Source organism: Rhinichthys klamathensis, unplaced genomic scaffold (genome assembly GCF_029890125.1).
Source record: "Rhinichthys klamathensis goyatoka isolate OS25496 unplaced genomic scaffold, OSU_Roscu_1.1 h1tg000055l_1, whole genome shotgun sequence".
Lineage (NCBI taxonomy): Eukaryota > Metazoa > Chordata > Actinopteri > Cypriniformes > Leuciscidae > Rhinichthys > Rhinichthys klamathensis.
In genome coordinates this window covers 1,095,763-1,116,746 of record NW_026606600.1, presented here as the reverse complement: position 1 = coordinate 1,116,746, position 20,984 = coordinate 1,095,763, and the positions used below count along the sequence as shown (strand labels likewise).

At 39.5% G+C, this 20,984-nt stretch overlaps 1 protein-coding gene across 1 annotated transcript; it reads left to right on the top strand.

Moving 5' to 3' along the window:
* The first annotated feature begins 6,549 nt into the window (after positions 1 to 6,549).
* arl8 (ADP-ribosylation factor-like 8) lies at positions 6,550 to 20,688 on the top strand. The gene is made up of 6 exons (XM_056248436.1): positions 6,550 to 6,959; positions 14,503 to 14,563; positions 14,882 to 15,029; positions 18,827 to 18,910; positions 19,006 to 19,157; positions 19,933 to 20,688. Exons 1-6 carry the CDS (start codon positions 6,914 to 6,916, stop codon positions 19,979 to 19,981), a joined length of 540 nt encoding a protein of 179 aa, XP_056104411.1. The 5' UTR covers positions 6,550 to 6,913; the 3' UTR covers positions 19,982 to 20,688.
* Positions 20,689 to 20,984: the final 296 nt, after the last annotated feature.

Here is a 20,984-nt window from a genome sequence, read left to right as displayed (position 1 = left end):
TCTTCATATTTTAACTATAGGACAGGAAGAGCTAAATAAACTTATCATTGCATCTAAACCAACAACATGTTTATTAGATCCAATACCCACTAAACTACTGAAAGAAGTGTTACCTGTAGTGGAAGAGCCTCTTCTTAATATTATTAACTCGTCTTTATCTTTAGGTCATGTTCCAAAAATATTCAAGCTGGCAGTAATAAAACCTCTCATTATGAAACCGCAATTAGATCCAAATAACTTAGCAAATTACAGACCCATTTAAAATCTTCCATTTATGTCTAAAATACTAAAAAAACTGTGTCCGCTCAATTGTGCTCTTTCTTGCAAGAAAATGAGATATATGAAAAATTTCAGTCAGGATTCAGACCGCATCATAGCACAGAAACTGTGCTAGTTAAAATTACAAATGATTTACTTTTAGCTTCTGACCAAGGCTGCATCTCAATACTAGTTCTACTCGATCTTAGTGCTGCGTTTGACACTATCGATCATAAAATACTCTTGGATCGACTACAAAACTACACTGGTGTTCAGTAGGGGTGGAACGGTACACAGAAGTCACGGTTCGGTTCATACCTCGGTTCAGACGTCACGGTTCGGTACGATTTCGGTACAATGGAGTGAATAGCAAAACAAAAATGCAGAAGGCTTTTTTATAAATGTCTTAAAGCCTTGTATTTTTTAAATAAGTTTTATTAATAAAGGCATAGAACCAGTTTATTTGTAGTGCACTGACAGTAGTTTTATATAATTAGTTTATTAATTAAATTATTAAAAAGACGAAAAGACCATGAGATATGTTTGGTAATTGTACCTGAATGAATTTAAAATTAATTTGCTATTTCAGATCAATATATTTGTTTTCCTTAATTTTAATTAACCCTAACTTTATTCTCATCTGAATTATAAATAATTGATTTCCGTATAAAATAATACTACCATTAAAAACTTTTGTTAACAGTTGTAGGTTACAGTTTGACAAGAGTTTAGAGTGTGACAAAAGCACAATGTAGTGTTTTATTGCGAGTGTACACAAATATAAGTAAACAGTTTGCAGTTTAAATGATGTCCTGTATGAAAAAAATGACGGAGTATGTTTTTATGTTTCCACTGTTCGATCGCCCGTGCCTCTTACACACACACACACACTGTTCGATCGCGCGATTCGCGCCCGCGCCTCTCTCACACACACACACACACACACACTGTTCGAGCGCGGGATTCGCGCCCGCGCCTCTCTCTCTCTCTCTCTCTCTCTCTCTCTCTCTCTCTCTCTCTCTCTCTCTCTCTCTCTCTCTCTCTCTCTCTCTCTCTCTCTCTCTCTCTCTCTCTCTCTCTCTCTCTCTCTCTCTCTCTCTCTCACACTGTTCGATCGCGCGATTCGCACGCACGCCTCTCTCTGTCTCTCTCTCTCGCACACGCACACACACACACACACACACACACACACACTGTTCATCGCGCCTCTCTCTCGCGCGCGCGCGCATACACACACACACACACACACACACACACACTCCAGCATTGCAATCTTGATCGCAGCCTGTTCATTGCTGCGTTCAGTCACACCAAAAGCGAATAGAGCGAAATGTATCGCTATTTAAGAGTTTTATTTTTTTTAAATTAATTTGTACCGTGTATTCTGCGTGCAAATTCGCGCACCGAACCGTGACGCCCGTACCGTTTCGGTTCAATACGAATACATGTACCGTTCCACCCCTAGTGTTCAGGGACAGGCATTAAGCTGGTTCAGATCGTACTCATCGGACCGTTACCATTTTGTCTGTTTAAATGGGGAAAAATCGAAGATAACGTCAGTAGACTATGGAGTGCCGCAAGGATCGGTGTTAGGCCCTCTGCTATTCTCAATATATATGCTGCCACTTGGTAATATTATAAGAAAACATGGAATTCATTTCCACTGTTATGCTGATGACACTCAATTATATATTTCATCACAGCCAGATGAAAACACTAACTCATCAAAATTGACAGAGTGTCTTAAAGATATAAAATGCTGGATGACGCGTAATTTCCTGCTCCTAAATCCAGATAAAACGGAGGTATTACTTGTTGGTCCAAAAAACTACCCACAAAACCACTTACAATACAACCTTAATATAGAAGGATGTCCTGTTACTTTATCCTCTACGGTAAAAGACCTGGGAGTTATACTAGACCGCAACTTGTCTTTCGAAAATCATATTTCATATGTTACAAGAACAGCCTTTTTCCACCTTAGAAACATTGCTAAATTACGTAATATGCTATCAGTTTCTGATGCAGAAAAGTTAGTCCATGCATTCATGACCTCGAGACTAGATTACTGTAATGCTTTATTAGCTGGTTGTCCTGCATCCTCAATAAACAAGCTACAGTTAGTGCAAAATGCAGCCGCTAGAGTTCTTACTAGGTCAAGAAAATATGATCATATAACACCGATTTTATCATCTCTGCACTGGTTACCTATTAAGTTCCTATCAATTACAAAGTATTACTACTGGCCTATAAAGCCCTAAATGGTCTAGCACCTGTGTATTTACTGGACCTTCTATCGCCCTACAATCCATCGCGTTCTTTAAGATCACTAAATTCGAGGCTTCTGGTCATTCCTAGGATATCTAAGTCCACTAAAGGAGGGAGGGCGTTCTCACATTTAGCTCCAAAACTCTGGAATAGCCTTCCTGATATTGTTCGAGGCTCTGACTCGCTCTCCCAGTTTAAAACTAGATTAAAGACGCATCTCTTTAGCCAAGCATTTACATAATGCTTACCTTTTATACAACTGCTGAATCAGATCAAATGCATTTAATACTATAAAACTTAAAGAGACTGTAGGTTATTTGTATAGGTTGCATAGTATTTACAGTCATTACGTTCCTGTGTATTGCGTGAATGACGGGTGGTTGGGCAGATATTGTGTTTTTGCGGTAGGTGGTATGCCATACGGAACCGTTGTCCACTGAAACTGCATATTAACGCACCAGTGGGGCTCGACAGCCTTAGTCAACGGGTTGGCGCGTATGGTTGGGTTGCGGAGAGATTGTGAGATTGTGGTTAGGTCTCAGCAGCAGGAGGGACGTAGAGGTCAGTAAGCTGGGCTGAGTTGAGTGGGGGACGGAGGGGGGTGATTTTGGGACGCAAGAGTCACTGTCTTCATGTTTTATCATTTACGCCTGTGTTATGGAAATCATCATTATGAACAGCAGCTACGCTAATTATTTTCCCTTTTTGCTTTTCTGCTGTTATCTCGGGACGCGAGTCCCGAGAAAATGGCGTTCGTCCGCTCCAGTTTGTATCCAGCCTCTCACGGAGACTTCAGATGCCCCAATCACAAAGCCTGTGAAGAGACGACTCAACGCCGGCGATATGGACTCTCTATGGTGGACGGCACTGATCCTCAACAACTCGTCTTAATACCGGCGTGATTACTTGGACTTCCAAAAGATGGAAATGGATAAATACTCTAAATGTTCCGATTCCAATCTGACTTGTAATGCTGCCCGAATCATGCACTGTTCCTTCGTTGGCCAGAGGAGAACTGGCCCCCCGACTGAGTCTGGTTTCTCCCAAGGTTTTTTTCTCCATTCTGTCACCTGATGGAGTTTTGGTTCCTTGCCACTGTTGCCTTGGCTTTTGGCTTGCTTAGTTGGGGACATTTAATATTCAATAATATTATTGATCTGCCTTACTTAAGGTGGACGTTGACGCAATTTTCTTTTAGAAACAAACTTTGTTATATTGTTTTCATGTTATCACTGTGAAGCGCTTTGATACAATCTGTGTTGTAAAAAGCGCTATATAAATAAAGGTGACTTGACTTGACTTACTGGGTGCTTCTCATTTCTTATTTGTGCATCCTCGTTTCCTTTCCTCGCTTCCTTTCCTCGCGTCTCAGCTCTACCCCCTGTAGGAGCGAGGGAAGGCTGCAAGGAAAAAAAATGAGGACGGAGGAATTGAATGAAAGCTTTTTTATACATTGGAATACTTGATCACTCGAGCGTCACTTCACTGCGTCATCAGCAGTGCTCAAAGGATCTGCCCTTATGTTGTTAAAGTTTGTTTATTTAAGAAATTAATAATAAATAATAATAAAGCAAGATACCTTGTTGAAATATGTGAGTTGTGTGGTTTATGTAAACTACAAAAGTAAAGTATAAATTCAAATGATTGTGACAGATGTGAAGGGGGAGGAGAATTGATACGTGCGTCATGTTTAGTCGATAAAACACTTCCGCAAAGGGTACACCTGTGTATCCTCGCTCATAGCTCCTCTGGAAGCCTCCTCACTCCTCGATCCTCGCGGTGCAATTAGAGAATTGAGATGTCCTTCAAGATGGCTGAGCTCGATCGGTTTCCGGGTCATAGGATGGAGGACGGAGGAGCGAGCAAGGGGGTAATCCATCGACCGGAAGTTGAAGCCGGCCGGGTGCCGCCATGTTGTAGCAGAACTTCACTTGCGTTAGCATTTCCATTGACTCCCATTCATTTTGCCGTCAATTTGACAGCGAATAACTTTACATCTGAGGCGTTTAAAGACTCCATTTGTCCATTATTTATTTCTAAAGAAACACGACAATGTATAAAGGGCTCCATTACCTTCTATGTTACATTATGGCCCCGTAGAAACAGTTTTAGTAAAAATAGGCTAACGATTGCGTCATAACCACTCGACTCTCTGTCGCGCTGTACAGAAATTACCGTACAGACAGGAGGAAAAGCTCGCAGGCAATCGGGGGGACGTCCCGTCAAGGGAGAAGCCCATAGATAATGAGTCCATAAAAGCAACGGAATACTTACTCCCGCTCACTCACGCCAAAGAACTCTTTGCTCAAGTTCCCCGTCTCTGCAAGATTAACGTTGGCGATTTTCACGCACAGCTACTAGAAGATTAACGTCTGTCAGACAGGTTGCTCACGTCATCAAGCTTAGTTTGAGTCGGTTTGAGTCTGCGCGTCAGGAACGGAAGTGCTCAGAAATCGCTAAAAATGGGCTTCAACTGTCTCAACTGAGTTCCAATGAGATGGCTCTGTCCATTTCTTATACTGTCTATGGGAGCGAGGAGACGAGGAGGGATATTGAGAAGCACCCACTGTCTATGGGATGCACAAATAAGCACCCTTCTTCTCCGTTTTTAGTATGTCTATGTGGCAGAATTACAGTGCCACATACTGGTCTGGCATGTATACTACATCGTTTTGAGTCAGTTTCAGTGATTTCGTGTGTACGCAAATATTTCTTGAGACGACGCTGTGTTTACGGAATTTCTTTTTTAGAACGAGGGGGAAAAAAATAGGATAGGGAAAGCTCTGGCTCGAGCTGTGTGTCATGCTTGTCTCTCATTAGCAATCGCTCCAGCGGCCTCGTTCCGCTCCAATGGCTTTCGTTACGTTAAAAAATCTTACATTACATCCATATGATTTCTGCCCGAGTCCTGTTGAATTCTCCACCGGCTGTAGAGGTGAAGACAACAACTCATGATTCCGCGAAAGCAAGGCGTCATCAAGCTTCGCCTTTGTTTTGAATAAACGACCTCTAGTGGCGAAAAATTACAAAGTGTGCCTTTAAATGAAAAAAAAATATGTTTGTTTTTTTATTTAAAATCTAAGAGTTCTCACATTTCTGTCTTCAAACCATCCAGAGCACCTGCTAGTTTTCTTAGTGCAACATTGTAAACACCTTTACCAATTGTCACACTGTTTAATTTATATGTGGTTATTAGCTTAATGTAGCATTAAAGTTCAATTTGAACTGAAGTCATGTTCCTTGAAGTGTGAGATACCATTATGAGATACCATTTGGTAATCTGAAACAACCATATGACAGTGTTCAGTAAAATGGCAAATCATTTCTTATCACAGTAGATTCTTAGCAGACATGATACTTGCATACAGGCTCCATTTCAGTTTTTCTTAGATATTTCACACTATAGTGTAAATAAGCTCTGCTGCAGACAGGAGGGAACTTCAGGAGGGCTCAGTTTCCTCTCAGTGGTCAAAATCAATGCAGTGTTGGTGGTTGAGTGCTGTGGTTTTTGGTCATACCCTAGTTTTGATTCAGGTGAGTAAAACATTCAATCAATCAATCCGCCATCTATGAATCTATCTATCTATCTATCTGACAGCCTGTCTACATACTAACAACATGTCTACGTGCCTGCTCATCTATCTGCTTAGGATTTGTCCATGTCAATTTAAAAAGAAAATTAAAATTGTGTTTGCAACCGTGTTCTGGTATACAGTAGATTCAATGTTCAACGGGGATTATAATTAAATATAAAACACATTGTATGGATGTGACACTTGTGGGTTCACCAAAGAAGAAGAAGAGGAAGAAGAAGAAGAAGAAGAAGAAGAAGAAAACACTTGTGGGTTGGATGAGTGCACGTCATGATCCTCACACGTGTAACACTGATGGGGGATGGTGTGTGTTTTGTGTGTACATAGTACATACATCACAGCAAAAGAGAGTGAGAGCTTGTTATTTACCCAGAACATGCACATATGCGTGGTTTCACTTCCTTGAGTTCTTCCTGTGCACCTACCGGTGTATAGCTTGACAACGGGAGGAGCTGATGTGCGTTTTTTTTTGTCCATGAGGAAAATGTGGATGAGGTCAGAGCGACCTGGGAAGTGAAGAGGCTTGTGTTTGGACAGTGGTGTATCCGCCGCGCTCGCATCTGTCGCACACTTGATCTGATCACAAATAAAGAAGAAAGTGCACGGGAGCTGCTCGCCTGTGTGAACACACCGTGGACATACACACACGGACAGAAGTAGGCATGTGCTGCTGACTTATCGTATCTGCATGGCGCGAGCGAGTTTATGAAGAAATAACGGCTTCACGGACAGCTGCTGTAGGCCTCTCGCTAAACTCCCACTCACTGGACACGCTCTCTCACACACCAGGAAAAATGGGTCTAATTTTCGCCAAACTATGGAGCTTCTTTTGTAATCAAGGTAAGAGGTGTTGTTCTGACTGTTTTATAACGAGTTGTTTTGACTGGTGTCCGCCGCGGGCAGATATCCAGCGGAACTGAGCTAATGTTATGCTAGTGAGCTCGTTTTAAATCCGCTGCGTTGTGCCAATGTTAACCTATCGAAACTACTGTCTCTTACTGACACGTTTACTTGTTTATCCTATATTTTAAACAGACCGGATCGTGTTTTCACGTTTGTAGTCGGCTACCACCTGGTCCGTTACCTTCTCCCGGTAGCTCAAACACATCAGATGATCTTGTTAGTGGTGAAGGTAACAGATGGGTCAGATCTAAATGTCTCCTAAATGATCTGCACATAAACTGAGTATCCACTCGTTGAAGCGATAACGTGCTTTCTGAAGACTATGTTGTTGTAAGACACGTAAACCGTAAGCTATAATGTCTAGCTTAACCCCATTAATTAGCTTAATTAATAGGTTAAAAAATACCCCTGTTGATTGATCACAGTACATTAAGACAATTGTTTGTATTACATTTTGTGCAACGTAAATATGCACATAATGAATTATAAAGCCAGATTTAAAATTTGTTTCATTTTGTTTACATGGAGTTAAAGGTTTCTACAGATAGGATTTTGGAACTCTTTTTGTCACTCCATAAAAACTTAGAGAAAGTAACAAAGTTACTGAAGTAGAGATGGTGCAGTGCATGAGGATAATACTTGGCCTTTAAAAGATATCTGAAATCTACAGACACAAATAGATACTGCAATAAATTAAACACTTAAATGTGTATTTTGTGAGTTTTCTTTCCTCTAGTCTGAAGGAAAACATGGTAGCCCAAAACCTCAATTGACCAGTGCATGAAAAAGAAATTGTTTTGCCTTTGTGGATTTTGCTGCCTACAACTAGCCTGTGATTAAGCTCCAGCTATTGGCTATATTCAATTTATTTTTCACTGACATTTGTCTTAACTGCTGCTGTGACAGATGTGTCTCTCATGATGTAGGTCCAGAAGACAGAGGGGTCAGACATCAGCTCCAACTTGTGGAATGACAATAAAAGGAACTGATTTAAATTGAATATGCTTTTGTGTTGAGAAACAGACGCCACGAGCACCTGGCAAACAAAAGCAGCGTGAGGAAACCGTTTTCCTCTCCCATTGTTCGCCTGTTTCAGCGGTCAGTTGAGCCTGCCCAGAGAGATCCAGCCCTCAGGACACACAATGATGGACAAATTCATGGAAACTGCAGAGATTTTAACTTGTGTACTAGATTGTTTCCAAGTTACACTTCTAACTGAATTTTTGCAACCGAATAGTATTTCCTGGCAATTTTTTAGCAGTTTTGTCCCCTGACAAACATTCCTAACCACATCCAGATTGCTGTAATGTTGGACAGATGGTCCTTTAACACTGGGATGGACGTTGTTGATATTGCGTGCACTTTCAATAATTTCTGACACCAATTTATTTGCATTCATAGAAGTTTCTATCTGTTAATTGTTGTTAACATATTATTTATTTTGTGTGCTAGATATGTTCCTTACAAATGAACTAGCCAGTAGTCCTGTGGGCTAAATGCTGAGTCTTGCTCTAGGTCCAATTTGAGGTCCCAGGAGAAAGTAGGATAGCTCTTTGGCAGTGTTGGGAAAGTTCATTTTCTACATGAACTAGGCCTAGTTTAAAGTTCAGTTCACAAATTTTAAAATGAACTAGTTCAGTTCATAGTTCATACTTCAAAAAATGAACTAGTTCATAGTTCTTTTTTTCCATATGTTGCTGCGACCTTTTTTTATTATTATTATTGCCACAGCCCATATACAACCACAGACAGCAATTATTTTATCGACGGGCAAAGTTTGCACAGAAATGTAAGATTTTTCCCATCCTCACCGACCTTGTCATAAAACTCGTTTAAATGATCATACGACGCCTCCTCGCTCGCTGCTTTGTCGACTACATGCTGCTTTTTGTTTTGATGACGCACGCGGCGGTGCGACGCTGGTGGCTGGTGTTGCCAGATTGGGTGTTTTTTTCCGCTACATATCAAGGCCTGTTACGTGTTTTAGCCGGGTTTTCGCCTGGAAGGCTCAATAGAAATCTGGCACCCTATTGAAAGAAGTTAAACTGAGAGAGCGTGCGTTCACAGACACCAGAATGAACGCGTTCACAGTATCGTTCATCAGGCTGTAATACAGTACGTTCAGTTCACGTTCGCCCAAAATATGAACGAGTTCATGAACTATCGTTCTTTGAACGCGTTCAGGCACAACACTGCTCTTTGGCCTACTTCTCTAGACATAGAAGGAATTCTGTCTGTTGGATTTGTTATCCCATTCTCTTTCCTAATTCCCTGGATTACTGTCCTGAAGAGGACCATTCATTTCATTACATTGAGCGTTGCTCTTTCTAATACACAAACATTCCTGCAGTCGCAAAAAAAAAAGGACGAGGCCTGGATTAGCCTAGCAGCTATGTCAAAAGCCCTATTCGCACGGGATTAGTATTATCTGGGGACCTCGTTTGAATTTGAAATTACCCACCCACATCTGAATTTCGTGTAGCGCATTTGCACGGGATAAACGAAGCCTGTGATTTTACTCAAATTTACTGACTTATCTCCCGGATATGATGTCATTAGGCTATTGCTTGGAAATGTCTTGTTATTATACACTCACCTAAAGGATTATTAGGAACACCTGTTGAATTTCTCATTAATGCAATTATCTAATCAACCAATCACATGGCAGTTGCTTCAATGCATTTAGGGGTGTGGTCCTGGTCAAGACAATCTCCTGAATTCCAAACTGAATGTCCGAATGGGAAAGAAAGGTGATTTAAGCAATTTTGAGCGTGGCATGGTTGTTGGTGCCAGACGGGCCGGTCTGAGTATTTCACAATCTGCTCAGTTACTGGGATTTTCACGCACAACCATTTCTAGGGTTTACAAAGAATGGTGTGAAAAGGGAAAAACATCCAGTATGCGGCAGTCCTGTGGGCGAAAATGCCTTGTTGATGCTAGAGGTCAGAGGAGAATGGGCCGACTGATTCAAGCTGATAGAAGAGCAACTTTGACTGAAATAACCACTCGTTACAACCGAGGTATGCAGCAAAGCATTTGTGAAGCCACAACACGCTCAACCTTGAGGCGGATGGGCTACAACAGCAGAAGACCCCACCGGGTACCACTCATCTCCACTACAAATAGGAAAAAGAGGCTACAATTTGCAAGAGCTCACCAAAATTGGACAGTTGAAGACTGGAAAAATGTTGCCTGGTCTGATGAGTCTCGATTTCTGTTGAGACATTCAGATGGTAGAGTCAGAATTTGGCGTAAACAGAATGAGAACATGGATCCATCATGCCTTGTTACCACTGTGCAGGCTGGTTGTGGTGGTGTAATGGTGTGGGGGATGTTTTCTTGGCACACTTTAGGCCCCTTATGGCTCGTTTCCACTGAGCGGTATGGTACGGTTTTAGGCCCCTTATGGCTCGTTTCCACTGAGCGGTATGGTACGGTTTTAGGCCCCTTATGGCTCGTTTCCACTGAGCGGTATGGTACGGTACAGTACAGTACGGTTCGGGTCGGTAAACCATGATCCGGCTAGCGTTTCCACCGCCAACAGTACCCTTACTTGGTAGGCGTGGTGTTTGCCGGAAAGAAGCGATCGACGTCATTTTCGCGCGAATAAGAAAGCGACATAGTATACAACAATGGATGACATACTGCAGATCTTGTTCTTGCTTCTCGGCATGTTTGTCACAAGAAACAAGCGCCGGCATTAGGCGTTTCTCAATACCAAGTAGCTTACGCAAAGTCCGACTCAAAGAGAATGACTCCCGAGGACGCGAGTCCAGTAATTCTGCTAATGGAACAGCGCGTTCTTGAAAGCGCCACTCAGCTCGCTCTGCTACTCCGGTTATCTCTGTATGTACATTTTAGGCAACAATAAAACGAAATATGTTATAAAACACCACCCTGCTTCTTTTCGATTTCATTAAATACATTTTAAACATTATAAGCACACAAATGTGGTTCAGGCAACGCATAGGCCAGGGGTAGGCAAGTTCGGTCCTAGAGAGCCGCTGTCCTGCAGAATTTAGTTCCAACCCTAATCAAACACACCTGAACAAGCTAATCAATGTCTTCAGGATTACTAAAGCTATAGGCAGGAGAGGTTTTTTTCAGTGTTGGAGCCAAACTCTGCAGGATAGCGGCTCTCTAGGACCAAACTTGCCTACACCTGGCATAGGCTATTGATTTTATTCACTGCATGTATGTAGCCTATATTTATAGCAAAACTAAATATAAAACACAACCCTGCCTCTTTTCGTTGATTTAAAAATATTAAACATATTCCAGGCAATATGTGCATTGGTACAAATGTTGCAATAAACAACATTACAGATGGTCTTGTAATAAAGCAAACAATTCAGTCAAATATACAAATTCAGCGCTCAAATATATGAAACTTCACTTAGCCTTCTGCCAAAACTATTGGCCAGGGAACGAATTATAGATTCACGAGACCAAAGATCGCCTGTTAGGTCTATACAAGACGAATTATATCTCATATTTAACCACTACAGAGACGTCAGAGTCAGCGGCAAACATCAGAACGACTAGCCGAGGAAAGGCTGTTCCAGGCGGGGTACTTGAGCGCCGAGCACCCGGTGATTGCTTGGAATGGATCTCAGTCAAATTATCATAAATCTATAAATAAACCACAGATTTGAGCTTTAAAAAACTACATTCTCGCCTGAAAAACTCTTAAAACTACATTTTGTGACACGATAACAGTAGTATTATATTTCAACTGTATATTAAAAAATGGCGCTTCTAATGCCCTTGTAGCACGCGCAAGTGACGATACTGTCAACCAATCAATGTTCTGGAGTGAGTCTAGCTCCACCTTTTAGTACCGTACCACTGTGCTAGGTACGGTTCGGCTTTTTGGTACCATTCACAACTTTTGACCGTGGAAACGCAAATAATTGCGTACCGAACTGTACCGTACCGTACCGCTCAGTGGAAACGAGCCATTAGTGCCAATTGGATATATTGGGGGCCACAAAGATATATTGATACTCCATAATATTAAAATGACAAAATCACATAGTTATGATAAAATGCTATCGGTAGGAATAAAAATTCACAAGACTCAATTTTCCATCCGTAAAACTGAGAAATGTTCTTTATTTGCCCAGTAGCTTGTGCCCTCCAATGTTAGCGATCCCCCTGTCAAAAGCAGAACTGGTTTGGTCTTGTAGTCCAGCGGTTAAATTCAGCTTGTGGCATGGAAAGGAGCCTTGCACTACAAAAAATTAAGCCTAAATCAGGTTATCAAAAAAGAAAAGAGTGGAAAGAAAGCTGCAGGAGGGTAGACAACTTCTGACTAGATTTTTTGGGGGGAGGAAGAATGGTGAGGCTTGCGAGAGAAAACTGTGTAACTTATTACTTATCCTTTTACCTCAGTGAAGTAGTCTTGTCAAAAGTAGCCTACCTGTACCTTATACAAAATAAATAATTAAATTGTGCAAATGTGATGATACCAGTGTTTCTGCGCGGTTTTACTGAGACTTAATTAGATACACGCAGATAGACGGCTGTATTCAAACGGTCCACGTTTACAAGCGTTCCTGTTTGCAGCGCTGAGAACTGTAGCCAATCACAGAGAAGTCTGTTGAGCGTATGAGTGTAGTGACAAATCAGAATTCCCATCCGAGCAAAATTGAAAAATATTTGAAAGCTACATTTTAATGTAGCTATTATTTATATTATTAATGTTATTAATGTTTTTTTTTAAAGAATTGTTTTTATAGTTTTACAATATCAGTACAGGTGTCTCATGGCAGCACATACAATCATCCATCAACTGGTAGTTAAAAGATCAGGTGAAGGGTAATAGCAACAAAAAAAAAAGTGTCAAGAAATAAAGACATTCAACATACATTCTCAAGAAAGTTCTAAAGAGGGGTTATATTATTAATGTTAATAAATCACTTATTTAATTTATTTTTTATTTTATAATAAATAAAATACTTCAAATTAGTCTGTTTTTAAATTTTTGCTATGTTATTACAATTAGTAGGCCTACACTGAATTTAACCTTGTGGAAATAAAAAAAAAGTTTTGAATAATAGTGAAAATAAAGCTGTGTTGGGTGTTGTAAGGGGCCCATCCCTTGGTTCTGTGACCAGGGCCCAACATTTGGTGCTACGCCCCTGGCTATGCTCACCCGCTAGCCAACATTAGTGTTGATATAGTGTTTACTATATCTTTTGTACGCTCTCGCTTTTGTGAAACTGTTCACCGCCCCTTAGGAAAATTATCCTTGTTTTTGTGATCGATTACCATAGTTTTCCGACGAATATCATGATTAAATGGTGGATAACATCGTTAATAAACGTCCTGTGAAATCTGTGCTTGCAAAGTCCGTGCATGAAATCCATCCTGGATGCTCCTCTTGTTTGTTAACATTGTCAGGGTCTGAATCAGGTTTGAAATTGATGCCATCCTTTGTTTAAACTAGAGCAGAACTCGTGGTTATGGAGAGGTGGGACATTTCCGGAACACGTGCTAAGTGCTGCCAATCACAACACACTGGGCCAGCTAACCAATCACAGCACATTTTGTATTTCGGAAGGAGGGACTTAATCGAAACCAGAACTAAACAACGCGTTCGGGACAGACTGGGGAGAAAGAAGCTGTAATATGTAAAATATGTGCAAAATGTGTTTTTGAACAAGCATGGAAGCATATTCTAGTACACTCCAAAAACAAAATCAAGACTTCATAAAAGGGCAAAATAGGACCCCTTTAAATAAATTAGGACCTATTGGTCTTGTAAATGATTAACCGCTCACTTTAATGTTCAAAGGTTTTATCCTTCGGCTAAATCATAGAGTAGTAGCACTAGTAGTCTTACATTAGAATCAGGCTAAATTTGTCCTTGAGTTTGTTATGAAAAGTTCCACCAAAACCTGTGGGAAGTGTAACTGTAAACAGTCTCTTCATGGCTTTAGTTTGCCCCTATGAAATTTTTGCTGGAGGCATACAGAAGTAAAATAGGGGTCGGTGCTTCTGGAGGAAGTAATAGGCGTGAAATAGTCTTTGTGGAGCTGCCAAAGATATCATGAGTTATCCAGTCCTGCTTCCTGTAGTTCACATCAGAGTGTAAAGGTGAAAAATATCAAAATGTGCCCTCTCTCTCAGATACACACACAGACACAGAGGCTGTCAGAATTTCCTCACATTGAGCTTTGATAAAGGATGGATCACTGGTTTATCTAATCACGTCTTCCTCTGTTATGCAATTGTGCTTCCCATGTGGCTGAGTTGTGTGTTTGTATGGGATTGCTGGACCAATTATCTGGGAGTTAGAACTGAGAGAACAACAGAAACAAACTAGCTCTGAAGGAAAGAGCACAGTTAACGCAATGAACCCACTTTAATATTATTTATTGATATTAATTTGTTTAATTTGAATTTGAAATAACGTTCTTGTAATATTAATTTGACCATTCTTTTAATCCGTAATATATTTTCTTCTCTTATGCAGAACACAAGGTGATTATTGTGGGGCTGGACAATGCTGGAAAGACCACTATACTTTATCAATTGTGAGTAATATATATTTTATTTACTTGATTAGGATCTTTATTGCTGTTTATTTATATTAGTAGTCTCTAATTCATTGAATAATAGAATAGAGTATTTATTGCCACACGCCTGGGCCAGCCAAAATTGTTACGGTGAGAATGGACATTCAATACACACTAAACATGGCAATTTATTCATCATACAATGTGCAGTATACAGTAAAACAATAGATTGAGATACTGTATGGAAAGATAGGTAAAGTTTCCAATGTGGTAATTAATGTGAAGTATACAAACTGCTCTGCGGTTTGTTTTATCTGAACCTGTTTTGTTGTGCAGTTTAATGAATGAGGTGGTGCACACGTCTCCTACGATTGGCAGCAATGTGGAAGAAATAGTGGTGAAGAAAACCCACTTCCTGATGTGGGATATCGGTGGTCAGGAGAGTCTCCGTTCCTCTTGGAACACATACTACTCCAACACTGAGGTAATGCACTTATACACTTCACTGCTGGAGGCTGAACCCCTTTGATAGGGGATGATCTAACTAACAGAATTGAAAACTTCACACAAGAGGGGATTAGATTACATAATTGATTTTTTTTTAATGCTTGGTAGATGAAATTGAAGTGTATAGGTCCCATGAGTGATTTTACTGGCTGTTTCTGATTGGTGCTGCTGTCAAGTCACCTTTATTTATATAGCATTTTATATCATACAGATTGTTTCAAAGTAGCTTTACGGTGAAAACAGGAAAATAATACATTTTGGCTGTTGTTCAGCTGAAGTCAGTTCCGTGTTGTTGAATTGTAAATGGGACTTCACAAGTTGGAAGAGAGAAAACAAATGTGTAGGTCTATGATAAGCAGACCGAGGATGAATTTCCTGCGTCCTGTTTTAGGCCGGTTTTTGTATTCACAGAGACCTCATTGAGTAGACAGGAAATCATTGGCAGAGAAAGATGTAATGGCTTGGGAACATGACGCGTGAATTGAATCCGCATCTCTTCTTAAAGAAGTCTCTTATACTTAGGGGGCTGCATTTATTTGAAGTGTAAATACAATATTGTTAAAGTGTTGTAATATATATATATTTTTAAAAGTAATCTATTCCTGTGATGATGGAAAAGCATAATTACACCAGTCTTCAGTGTCACATGAATGATCCTTCAGAAATCATTCTAATATGCTGATTTGCTGCTCAAGAAACATTGCTTATTATTAACAGTGTTGTGCTGCTGAATATTTTTGTGGTAACGGTGATCATTCTTTTTCAGGATTCTTTGATGAAAAGAAAGTTTCAAAAGACTTGAAATGGAAGTATTTTGCAACATTATAAATGTATTTACCGTACAGGCATTTGAATTGAATGCGTTCTTGCAGAATAAATTATTAATTTCTTTTATTAAAAAAAATCTGTAAGAATGTATGTGCTTTAACAATATCAGGTCCTGCAACTCCCTATTTCAGTGGACAAACTTAGTCTATTGGAAAAGACTTCGGAAACATTTTATGAACTAACAATGAACTAATTTTACATTTATTAATCTAGGTAAATGTTCATTTATAAATATAACTTTAATTCATGTTTGTTTCAGAGTTTCCGCTAGAAAAAAATGGTGCCGGTCAAAGTGACCGGCAGAGGTTTCGTTTAACGGACATTTTGATGAAATGCCAGTCAAATATCGCCTCTTAATTAGTCAAGTTGAGGAAAACTGGAGGCAGGCTATGTAACTTAAAAAATGACATAATCAGGCCGTATAGAATGCAACATGTTATTATTAGCCTAACTTTCAAATAGACGGAAAAAACATGAACGTCAGATTGGCGTCAATTAACACCAATTGTTTTTTACTATGGTTTCACACACATTCACTTTTTGAAACATTGAGGCACAGATGTACCTAATACAAATAAATAAAACATATCCAGTTAACTAGCAGATCATTCATTTAGTTCGCTATTAAATAAGAGATCTAGCACTAAAATCAGTTGTTTTTTAAATCAAGCTTCTTGCGCAATCTTCACTCGGACGCGCGTTTCAATCTATCGCCGTTGCGGAGACTCTACACAGGCGAAGCACTGCTATTGGGCGCAGAGATATCACGCAACACCTGAAATAAAGCTTGCCACAAATAACCGGCGAAAGTAATGATTATGCATGAAACATTTAAATTGTTGATAAATTGATAAAGTTGACGATGCAGACTCGCCATCTTCGCAGTAGTGAACGCGCCTAGAGAGAGAGAAATGCTCACTTCATATGAATAAATTCTTATTTATTAATCCAGGCAAATTTGTTGATGAAACATTGATTAAAATGAAGATACAATTTATACAAAACGAAATAAACTTTAAAGAAAGGCTTTCTACAAAACAAAACTAAATAAGTGGTCAAAATCATGTCTGACCAATTCCAAATATTTTCCGATATATAGGCCTATTGGTCATCTTATGATCCTATCTTACTCATCTCATGCGGTTCCCTTTTCATATAGCCTAATCAACATAGATGAAAAAAAAAATAATAACATTATATTATTTATAAATATGAAACGTATATTTAAGTTTTTTAACTTATAATAAGCGTCACACCGCTCCGCTTTGCTCATGCTCTGGTGTGTAGTCTAATGCATGTGTGCGTGCATGTGGTGGAGGGCTGCGATTTTCGAATAATAATCAACCCAGTGATCTTCGAATATTATTTTTGCTTGAAATTTCGTTTTGTATAAATTGTATATTAATTTTAATCAATGTTTCATCAACAAATTTGCCTGGATTAATAAATAAGAAGCAATAGTGGACAATATAGGCTAATCAGGACCCGGAGGCGCCGGCGCGTGCACACTTCTCTCTATTGGCGCGTTCACTACTGCGAAGATGGCGAGTCTGCATCGTCAACTTTATCAAATTATCAACTTTATCAATAATATCAATGGGCCTGGCCATATCTGAAACGTCTCACTCAATGATTCGTTGTTTAGGTCTATATTACAGCCGTTCTAGGCGTGCGCTTTATTTGAAATGCAGCATGCGATGTTGTTTTATAACTTTCAAACCCTAGAGCCTGTTCCTTTATAACATAGCCAAAGGTCGGTGTATTTTTGCTTTATACATTTTAGAATTATTCTCAAATTCATATTGTGTTAGGGGGGCGGGATTATTACGCAATTTTAATCGGACAATTTGACCGGAGAGATTTAATTTTGTCGGACATTTCAATTTTTTCCCGGCCAATGTCCGGTAATTACCGGACAACGGAAACCCTGGTTTGTTTATAATACATTTGCTTATGTTAATTTATACAACCTGAAATGTCAGAAAGGTATTGGTAATATGTAACAATTCAAGTTTAAAAGATGCATTAAATGTATTGTCCAGTGTTATTTTATGCAGTCTTAACATATAGAACCTTTCAGTTAAAAGGATACTCCACCCAAAAATGAAGATTGTGTCATAATTTACTCGCCCTCAATTTGTTCCAAACCTGTATGAATTTCTTTCTTCTGCTGAACACAAAAGATGATATTTCGAAGGATATGGGTAATCATTAATCAAACAGTTGATGGACCCCATTGACTTCCATTGTATGGAGAAAAAAAAAAAATACAGTGGAAGTCAATGGGGCCAATCAAATATTTACTGACATTCAGCAAAATATATTATTTTGTGTTCAGGAGAAGAAAGAAATTCACACAACTTGAGGGTGAGTAAATGATGACACAATTTTCATTTTTGGGTAAACTATCCCTTTAAGTGTTCCCACCTTTCAAAAACCAACTTTTGACTAGAATGTGCTCATACAGATACGTCTTTAAATGGGTATTTTTAGTACCAGTATCTAGCAGCACATGCACAAACTAATAGCATCTTTAAAGATAATGTGGTGAGATGAACAGCTGTGGGTCCGGTCTGCTGTGAACAATAGTTTGAACAGCAGTTGTGCGCAGCGGTAATTCCGCCAGATCTTAGCAGCTGGTGTCTGATTCAGAGTTCAAAGTTCAGGGTTACACAAAGAGGTTTGAATAGCGAGACCCCTGCCTTTCATTCAGAAAGTGTGCGAATGAGATTTGTGGTGGGGCCCTGCTGTCAAGCTTTATTCAGGAGCACTCGCTCTTACAGACCATAGATACACCATTTCTGCCAAGGGCATGTACTCTGAGCAACAAACAACTCTGTGACCTTGCTAAACTTAGAAACCACCTCTGAATGCTGAAGTGCAACAGTATGCTACCTGACATCTGATGATAATGGTGTGTGTGTGTGTGTGTGTTTTCTTTGGTAGTTCATCATACTGGTTGTGGACAGTACTGACAGAGAGAGACTAGCCATTTCTAAAGAAGAGCTCTACAGAATGCTAGCACACGAGGTAATGCTTTAACATTTACACCACACACATAAAACTCTGGAGGATGAATATAAAGATTCACTCTCGCAAAATGTTGATTCTGTTCATTCACTTAGGATCTCCGCAAAGCTGCAGTGTTGATCTTTGCTAATAAGCAAGACATGAAGGGCTGTATGTCTGCAGCAGAGATTTCCAAATATCTGACCCTCAGCTCCATCAAGGATCATCCCTGGCACATCCAGTCCTGCTGTGCGCTCACTGGAGAAGGGTAAGTACCTCTGAACATGAACTATTCTAGCCTGCAGTTATTGCTTGCCGTAAGGGATTAATGATTTCAAAATGTAATAATACAATAAAACACAGCAAGTTCAAATTTAAATAATGTTTTACCCATAAAGAAAAATCTTCAAAAGGATGCACACTTCATGGAGATCATATCAGCAGCCTAATCATTTTTTTTCCAAACCCTGCCTCACAGCTGATTTCATTGGTCAACTCAATCATGCAGTCACCTGTGATCGGCTACAGGGCAGGGTTTGCGCTTATTAACGCTCTTTGTTCCTTGCTTTGCCATACACTTCTGCTAGCAGATTAAATTAATCATGTCCTAAATCTCTAAAAATATCATATCTCTCCAGATGTATCAGTATTACATTTTATTGAATAATAATACACATTTTCACATTTGCAGTCTCAATGAAAATTGTTCATGCTCATTTTCTGTATTTTGACATTTAGATTAGAATGAAATTTGTAATAAATAATTATTCACTGTATTTTGAAGTGCCCACGGCCCCACGATAACAATATTGTGCATGTTCATTGTCGTGATATATTGTACTACCGTATACCAGCACATGTCTACTTGTAACATTTTTAACTATTAATTTTTGTTAATTGTTTTAGTTTTGAATTTTATAGGCAATAGTGTAACATTTTTATTTATTCTTAATATGAAAATTATCCGTTTATTGTACTGGGCAGGATTTTCTTATTAGTGCATCCCTATTTAACACTTTTTTGTGTGTGTGTGTGTTTTTCAGGCTGTGTCAGGGTTTAGAGTGGATGACCTCCAGGGCTGGGCTCAGATAGCCTCTGATTCTCCATGTCCTTATTGACTATGATTTCCACCTCCTTCGGTGGCATCGCAGACTCGTCCTATTGGCTGCTTATGTTTTATTTTAAATCTCTCAAATCTCAGAATTTACATTTTGCAGCTGAACTCTTTGGACACCTACCTCAGCTGGGATTTAATGGTTATGTGAATCTGGTTTGACAGACTTGTCGATCAGTAATGTATCAGGAGCAACTGGAGTTTTTTACTGGGTGTATAGCAGAAGATATTCAAAGTATTTCAACTTAAACACTGCAGTGCTGGTATGTGTTTGTGAGGAGGGACTTTGTATTTTTAGCAGTCTGGCAGTGGAAAAGAAGTTCTTTGGATGGGTTAATTAAGCTAATCATGTATGTTTTTCTTTAAATGTACTGGAAAGAAATTATTTGAATGGTCAAAATGTTACTTTTCAGATGGGGACCTTTTTGGGTCAATTGTTGTCATTGGTCAACTGTTTGTTTTTGGTTAAACTTTTTGGGTATCGAGTGTTTTAAGTGCCATTGGTACCTACCCACCATCACCACTACATATCATGAAAACACCTGAGCATATCATATCATATTTCACATTACCTCAAACATTCTTTACAGGAGAGGGTGCTGTTACTATTTCAAACGTGACCATTGCAGCTTGAAATGGCATTTGAGATGCAATTTAAAGGTCACCAGGTATGATCTCAGCTGTTAGAGATATTGTTGATGTGGCACGTTAGATGGATTTATTGTAATGCTTGATACAGGTGTGTGTGCGCGTGCGCTTTGAATGTGAGAATGTCCACCCAACATCACTGCAGGTGAACTAGCATGTTTTTGTGTGTGTTTGTTTTAAGTAGCCATGATCCTCGCTCGAGTGTGGTTATAGCATAAAGGTCATTCAGTTATCATTAGGAAATAATGTTCAAAAGTAACTCAGTATTATGATTTTCTTTTCATCCATATTCTGTTGGTGCAAAAATGGAACCTGCTGATGATCTTCATAGGT

Bases quoted from the DNA above. Each gene is read 5' to 3' on its own strand.
- arl8 (XM_056248436.1), top strand. From the start codon at position 6,914: ATGGGTCTAATTTTCGCCAAACTATGGAGCTTCTTTTGTAATCAAG. The intron at 6,960-14,502 runs GTAAGAGGTGTT...TCTCTTATGCAG, and splicing joins GAGCTTCTTTTGTAATCAAG to AACACAAGGTGATTATTGTG. The intron at 14,564-14,881 runs GTGAGTAATATA...TTTGTTGTGCAG, and splicing joins ACCACTATACTTTATCAATT to TTTAATGAATGAGGTGGTGC.